The sequence below is a fragment of the Lissotriton helveticus genome, chromosome 5_1, assembly GCF_964261635.1.
Source record: "Lissotriton helveticus chromosome 5_1, aLisHel1.1, whole genome shotgun sequence".
NCBI lineage: Eukaryota > Metazoa > Chordata > Amphibia > Caudata > Salamandridae > Lissotriton > Lissotriton helveticus.
Window position 1 is genome coordinate 2,045,233,769 of NC_136065.1, and position 8,039 is coordinate 2,045,241,807.

The 8,039-nt window shown below is 43.5% G+C and overlaps 1 protein-coding gene across 2 annotated transcripts in view; it reads left to right on the forward strand.

The window, feature by feature from the left end:
* DDX39B (DExD-box helicase 39B) overlaps positions 1 to 6,731 on the forward strand; it is a 96,307-nt gene extending 89,576 nt beyond the window's left edge. For both annotated transcript variants that reach the window (XM_078645886.1, XM_078645887.1), the window contains exons 10-11: positions 5,160 to 5,307; positions 6,085 to 6,731. In XM_078645886.1, coding sequence (XP_078502012.1) covers positions 5,160 to 5,307; positions 6,085 to 6,101 — 165 coding nt within the window. In that variant the 3' untranslated portion in view covers positions 6,102 to 6,731. The remainder of the gene's footprint in view (positions 1 to 5,159; positions 5,308 to 6,084) is intronic.
* The last annotated feature ends 1,308 nt before the right edge of the window (positions 6,732 to 8,039 follow it).

Sequence of the window (8,039 nt, forward strand, 5' to 3'; positions counted from 1 at the left end):
TACAGAAGCCACCAACAACGCCGCCCAGGGGTCCCCCTCCCCCTCGTCTTCACTTACTCTTCAAAGAAGCCTTAAAGATGCTCCACAAGAATGCGATAGAACAAGTTCCTCCTTCTCAGAAAGGGAAAGGATTTTATTCTCGCTTCTTCCTCGTAGAGAACTTCAGAAGAGTGGCGTCCAATACTAGATCTGCGCAAACTAAATAAATATCTAAAGAAACAGTTTTCGCATGGTAACGTTGACGGACATTCTGAATTGTCTCAACAAAGGGGACTTTATGGCTTCTCTGGATCTGCAAGACGCCTACTTCCACATCCCTATTCACCCGAAACACCGCAAATACCTAAGGTTTCAAGTGGCTGGCGTCCACTTTCAGTACAAGGTTCTTCCATTTGGCCTCAAATCGGCCCCCAGAATCTTCACCAAATGTCTAGCCCCAGTGGCAGCAATTTTGAGGTCTCAGGGAATACAAGTTTTCCCATACCTCGACGACTGGCTGCTAAAAGGACCATCGAGAAGCTCCGCAATGGAAGCGGTCAGGAGTTCCCTATCCCTCTTTTCGAATGTGGGTCTGACTCTCAATTCAAACAAATCTCAGCTTCAACCTCGTCAGGAGTTGACCTTTCTGGGAGCGGTCTTGAACACTTGCCAGTGCAAGGCGTTCTTGACTCGGGAACGGCAGAACAAACTGTTGAAACTGGCAAAACAAATATTTCCAAGAAGGTCACTTTCGGTTCGGACATTTGCTTCCCTTCTAGGGGTGTGCTCCTCTGCAATCCGCCTCATCCCTATGGCGAGACTCAGAATGAGACCATTACAGGAGGAGTTACTTCGTCAGTGGAGGCAAGTCGACGGATCGTTCGACGACCGCATCAAAGTAACTGCCAAAATGAAACAAGCCCTTCTTTGGTGGTCAAAGGCGCCAAATTTGTCACCAGGCCTCACCTTTCTGCAAGACATTCCAGAGTTCACCCTGACTACAGACGCCTCCATGGAAGGTTGGGGAGGTCACCTCCAGGACCTTCAGATCCAGGGACGATGGTTTCGTCGGTACCGACAAACACATCAACAGCCTAGAGCTGAGGGCCATTTTTCTTTCCCTGCAAGCCTTCCTTCCCAGGATTGCAAATTCGTCAGTGCTGGTGCGTACGGACAATACCACCAGCATGTACTATATCAACAAACAGGGAGGAACAAAATCGCTCACCCTGTCGCTGGAGGCTCAGGAGATGTGGGAATGGGCCCTACGCCACGGCATATCCCTCAGAGCAGAACATTTGCAAGGCGTCCAGAACTCTCTAGCCGACAACCTCAGCAGAGCTTTCACGGGCTGTCACGAATGGGAGCTCGAACAACATCAAGTAGAAAAGATCTTTCGGACTTGGGGGACACCGGCGCTGGATTTGTTCGCCACGCAGCAGAACAGCAAATGCCGGTTTTATGCCAGCAGGTTTCCTCAACAGGGGTCAAGGGGAAATGCCCTTTTGATGAGATGGTCCGGAATATTTGCGTACGCTTATCCTCCGATTCCGCTCATTCCAAAGGTACTGCAAAAGATGAAGAGGGAGCATTGCACTCTCATCCTCATTGCTCCCCGTTGGCCAAGACAGTTTTGGTTTCAGGAACTCCTTCTGCTCTCTCAGCAGCCTCCACTTCGTCTCAAACAGACAGTGTCAATGTTGACGAGAGAGGAAGGCCAGGTCCAACATCCGGATCCTCAATCGCTGCACTTGCACGCTTGGCTCCTGACTTCCTAGAGTTCAAGGATCTTAACATCTCCTCAGACTGCAGGGCGATCTTATCACAGGCCCGTGCGCAAAGTACCATCAAGACATATCGTCTTAAGTGGAAACGATTCTGCTCATGGTGTGGAGAACATAATATCCATCCACTTCAAGCTCCTCCAGAGGACATCCTTCCATATCTGCTGTCTTTAGCCAGGGCTGGACTCGTTTTTTCGTCCATTAAAGTGCACCTGGCGGCGATATCCAGGTTCAGGAAGAGTTCAAACAAACCATCCTTATGCTCGTCATCTTTGGTCAAACAATTCCTTAAGGGGCTATTTCGAGCTTTTCCACCAGTTCGTCCTCCTCCCCCGGAGTGGGATCTTAATGTTGTTCTGTCTCAACTTCTAAAAAAGGCCTTTTGAACCTATTCACAAAGCGGAGCTAAAGTTTTTAGCTTGGAAAGTGGCTATCTTACTGGCTCTCACTTCAGCCCGCAGAGTCAGTGAGATACAGACCTTCACTATTGCACAGCCTTTCTTACAATTCTCAAAAGGCTTTGTGACGCTTAGAACTAACCCAAGATTCATTCCAAAAGTACCAACTCCGTTCCATATCAATCAACCGGTCAAACTCAAAACTTTTTTCCCGGATCCTAAAACTTCAGCGGAGAAGGTTTTACATTCTCTGGATGTGAAACGGTGCCTGAAGTTTTATCTTCAAAAAACAAAGGACATCCGCAAATCCAATCAACTTTTTGTTGCTTATGGCCAAGCCACCTTGGGTCAAGCTGTAACGAAAGCCACTATAGCTAGATGGTTGTCTTCTACGATTATTTTCTGTCATGACAAAGCCAACAAACCTTTAACAAGAAAGGTCAAAGCGCATTCCACCAGGACAATGTCAGCGTCAACGGCCCTGTTCGCTGGAGTGACGCTGGAGAACATTTGCCGAGCTGCTACGTGGAAAAGTGTGCACACTTTTACCATGCATTACTGTCTGCAGTCGGCAGTTCATGATGATACGGCAGTTGGAGAAGCGGTACTGCAGCATCTTCTACACTAAGGTTAGACTTTTTACAGTCTTTTATTCTTCATTTGCCTGTTTGAAGCATATCTTTTAATTATGATGTTTTCGCATTCTCAAATACTGTCATATATCTAATGTACTTATGAAGGTTTGGATGCATATGTTATGTTAATAAGTTTGTGCTCAATTACCTTCCTGGTTGTGTGGGGATGTATATGGTTTATTTTGTCTCCCACCTTCCTCTAACGACAGACATGATGTCACTGCTTGCTACTCTGATTCAGGCATGTGAATCTATGAAAGATACCCCAATACTGGATAAGAAAACAAGTTACTTACCTGTAACTACGGTTATCCAGTATTGGTATCTTTCATAGATTCACATGCACCCACCCTCCTCCCCGGCAGGGCAGTTCTGTTTTATGGATACTCATTCTCACTTGTGCTGGGAAAATCTGAGGAGAACTGCCTGGGCTGGGAAGGTTCTAGAGGGTGAGGACAGCTGATTGGCTGAGGCTACTATTTCAGGTCTTTTTACATAATGATGTAGATAGGCTGCTAAGTTTTGAGGCCTAGTTAGGCCTTTAGGCTTTTCCAGCCTACTACAAGAAATTTTTAGGCACTGCTATTGTATATATTTTTACCGTGGGACTCCCGCCTCGACGACGGAATGATTCAGGCATGTGAATCTATGAAAGATACCAATACTGGATAACCGTAGTTACAGGTAAGTAACTTGTTTTCTTCCTCCATGATGAATGAGGCAAAATAACCCAGTTTGTACTTGCCAAACACCGATTACTTTTCCGAGTTCTAAGCGGTGTAAGGATTAAATACTTATTTGTACATCACCACAAATCGGTGAAGACATTGCTCCTGCATACCAACACCTATTTGGAAATCAAATTAGACATTAAAATACCAGACTCACAAGTAAGGCCTTAGGAGCCCAAAAGATCTTGTGTTCTATCCATAAAACTCTCCACACCCCTACTTCTCAGAAGCTCAACTGTGGAATCCAGAAGGCAAATAGACTAGTAGCAGGAAGAGCGGTCTCTTTTATTTCCTGGAAAATGGAGATTAGAACCCAATACCCTCGTGTTTGAGGGAAAGCAAATAACTCACATATTCCACTTGAGACACTTGTAAACTGAGGAAATAATAGATGTTATTTTCACCTGTAAATGCCCATAAGAGACCCTTTGGGCTCCTAAGGCCTTATTCCCTGACTTACTATGATCTAAAGTAAATGTTATCACTTGCACTGTTGTATATTACAGCCTCCTTTGTAGTAGGTCCCTAACCCCTATAAAAGTGGGTATAAGGTGTAAGCCATTGGTTAGCAGGCTTCGCAGTCTCGAGGCCTGATGTGATAGATGCAGATATTTGTATGGCCATAGACCAATCGCTAAAACTGTTTCTTGACACGGTCTTCGAATTATTCCAAACTAATATTCCAATGTTCTTTTGCCTTTATAGTTTCTTTATAGTGGTCTCTTGCTGTCACTAATGCTTTATCTTGCTGAAAAGATTTTACTGCCAACAATGATCCGGTTTAACTTTGCTACAGGCCTACATGTGGATTGTAATTAGGGCAGGAGTATAGTGAGCCGAGATAAGGGCATTTTGCTTGACTCTGCATGTAAATCAGACATAAGTGACAGCATTGACCACTTTGGACATGAAAGTTGCAAAGCCTACATTTTTCCAGCAAATTCTCATTTCGTTGGTAGTCTGTCTCCTGCCTTGATTTAGCAAAACCTGTCCTCATGGTATTGTTTGCAGCTATAAAGTAGTTTTGAGTCCTAGGATTATGATCGCTCTCGGGTCGCGTACCGAATTTAAAAGATATTACTGCTCCATTTCTTACATACAGTAACACCTGCAGTTCTCTGTTCCCAGTAGCATTCCAAGTGCAGAAAATATCGGGGAAAAACAGGACCGATATATTTTCTGCATTTGGTAAGGTAGCTGAATCGGTTGCTGCTGCCACTTACTGTTTCACTCCCGTGCGGGTCAGTTAACAGTTACATCAGGTGTCCTTGCAGCACCAATCTATGTAGTGATTGTACTTAAATTACAGCTACTACTGTTCGCATTTTTATGCTTGCTTGCCAGATCGTGGGAAAATGAGGGGAAGTGCCATTGAATATATGTGGCTGAAGCTAGTTGCAGCAAATAGTGTCAAATGTTTGAAACTTGTAGCATGGGTTTGGTAGGAGATAGATTATTCCCACAGCATTTACGCTTCCTTCTCTCTCCTCAAGGGGTTTCATATTGACATATAGAACAAGCCCAGTCTGCTGCATGATCTTGGCCACATGTTTTGTAGTTGCGATGAAAGTCCTTTCTTGTGGAAAAAAGCAAGTTTTTAATGGTTTGATGTCTTTCTCTTATCATTTGTAGGTAGCCAGAGCAGGACGTTTTGGTACAAAGGGCCTTGCCATTACATTTGTGTCAGATGAAACAGATGCCAAGATCCTGAACGAGGTGCAGGATCGGTTTGAGGTGAACATCAGCGAGCTTCCTGAGGAAATTGACATCTCCTCGTACAGTAAGTGGCCCTAAGTGTGAGGTTTGGGATGTGTGCATGGCAGGAGACCATACTATCAAAATGCATTTGTCGTCAAGACGGTATGCAATTCCACCCCTCTTCTTTTTTTTTTTTTGTGTGCTTTTTTTCCCCTACAGTATAGTTTCCTAGGCAAGTTGGCTGCCTGAGTATGCAGACTAATTGAACATTTAATACTGGATTTGAGTGCTGTTTCTACCACTTACAAAATGAATATCATTTGGGTTTATGGCATGGGTGATCCCACAGGGAAAGTGATAAATGTTACAATACATGAACGTTTTGGTGTTGTGATTATGTGTCCAGAGTGCCAAACCACACAGTAAATTTAAGGTGTACATCAGATTCAATAATGCAGCAGAGGAGTGATATTGTTCAAGCTGCCCAGATCACTTTCATAAGCACACCATGCCTTACTATAGATTTGACCAAATGTAGTGATGCTTTGTAAATGTGTGCATGGGGATAGCAGGGACAACATTTCAATTCTAGATTTAAAACAGTTTTTGTGAGGATAAGGGGACTTGCATAGTTATTATAAGGCCAGCAATGTGTATAGATTTACTTTAGTAGAGGTGCAGCATTTTTAGTACTAAGCTTCCTCCCAACTGGTGTGTATAGTGTCTCTTCTAGTGGTATGCAGTTGTGGGCGTATAAGCAGTATGTTGATAACTTTAGATTTTCTGAGGTGATAGTCTGGTGTAAAACATTTGGGCGCACTGAGAAACCTCTTCTGACATATATTTTTTCTCTTTGCAGTTGAACAGACCCGGTAAAAGAACCGCCCGGCACATTTCCGTTTTTGGCATTGTCGTTTATTTTATTTTGCTTTTACTTCTGAGAATGAATGAGGTTCCAGCTTCCATCCTCTCCCCCAGGCAGCTGATTTGTAATCTCTTGATTGTCTTGTGATGAAACTCGAAGAGATGACTGTAAACGGCAGGGGCTGGACCAAGCAGAACTTTGTAGCAGCAACATGCCAGGAAAAAAAGCATGTCTAAATGGGCATGTCGTCCTCCTGTAGACTCTGAATTTGCAGTGTAAAGTTTGGTCTGCATGCTGCCCCGCCCATCTCTGGGCATGTCCTGAGATCTGCAGTCGTGTCACTAGTCTGAGGATGAAATAGGAAAATATTAGAAGTCTCCTCGCTTCACCTGGCCTGCTATGAACACTTGACACTAAGCAGAACAGGATGGTTGAAGATCAGTTCTGGTTTCTTGTGACTGCACTACAGCTGATCCCTCGATGTTTTTTGTTTTATTAAAAAAAGTACAAGATGGTGGTTCTTTTATACAAAATGTGGATATTTTTTTTGCGTGGAACATTGATGTCCCAATTACAATCGGTCCTGTGTTCTCGTATTACACACTTGGCTATTTGTTTAATAAAAATGAAGACAAACCGCATCCTTTGTTCATAAAACTTCCATAATATTGACTTTCTCCTCTTTCTTGAAAGTGTGACCCTGTACAACATAGAGTAAGATTGTCTGAATTTATATGTTTCCTCCATAGCTGTAGAAATATAGGGAATAAGGTTGCAAAATTGTTTATTACCCATTTTATATAGGATACTTAAGTGTTGTCTGTCTAATGCTTAGGAACTGTTCCCGGGTGTATCGGGAAATTCTAGCCTGGCTTCGTCATGGCTGGAATAAACATCTGTTTGCTTCAGATGATAAATACCTTATCATGCATTCTGGACAGCTGGTGATGGGTTCAGAATATTGCAACTTAATCATTGTAGTTCCGGATGAAAGCTTGTGATGCAAGACTTGATCATGTCCCCTGAAATCACCATGCACATGCACTCCAGCTTAGATCACGTGTAGATTGTGCCTGCGTGTGCACTGTTGGCAAAATCTTTTGTTTTTCAAAAAAGCTAAAACCGACTTGGGACACACCCATTACTTAGTTTTTTTGGCCATCTTGTCACTATTGTAGCGTTGCTACTTATTGGTCAGCACCTCTTGCTTCCACCCGGGGCTTCAGTGTATGTGTCCTGACCCCTTCCCCCAGGTGTGTGCGCTCCTGTGCAATATGGCTTAAAGGGAAAACAAAAAGTTGATGCTGGTGTCATCAGAGATGTTATGTGTGTTTTTTTTTTTTTTTTTTTAGCTTAAGCCATGTTCGGAGCAACCAGTGCTGCAACGTGGCCTAAACCTTGACAAAGCCAATAGAGTGCACATACGCAAAATCCATAGACTTTGACAATGCTTGTTTTTTTTCTTAACACCATCTGCTACAGACTTGTTTATCAACCCTATGAATTGACAGAGGCAAATCAACACTGAAGGGGGAAAAAGATTGTTCGAGTTGGATTGATTGTACTGTCAATACAGATTCCTCCCTCGTGGTGGGAAACACTAATGGCCTAGCTCACAATTAATGGCCAATTGTTTCCTGCTCAATGGCACCTGCCCATCTAAGTAAAGGAGGTGATGGTAGTACAACTTGCAGTGCATGATTGTCACAATCTGATTCACAGAGTCCTCATTTGCAGACTTTACCACCATATATTACTTGAAAACCCCAGAACGCATGCCTGTTTGGTATTGGGCATTTTTATCACACTTGCCCTTAAAGCTAAACATCTTGCAGGAGTGAACAACTACTTCATGACCCTGCTTAGCAGAATGCAGGAAGAAAACCAAACGCAACGCTCATATGCTACAAAATACTTCCACCTATTCACTACACTAGAGTACAAAACAA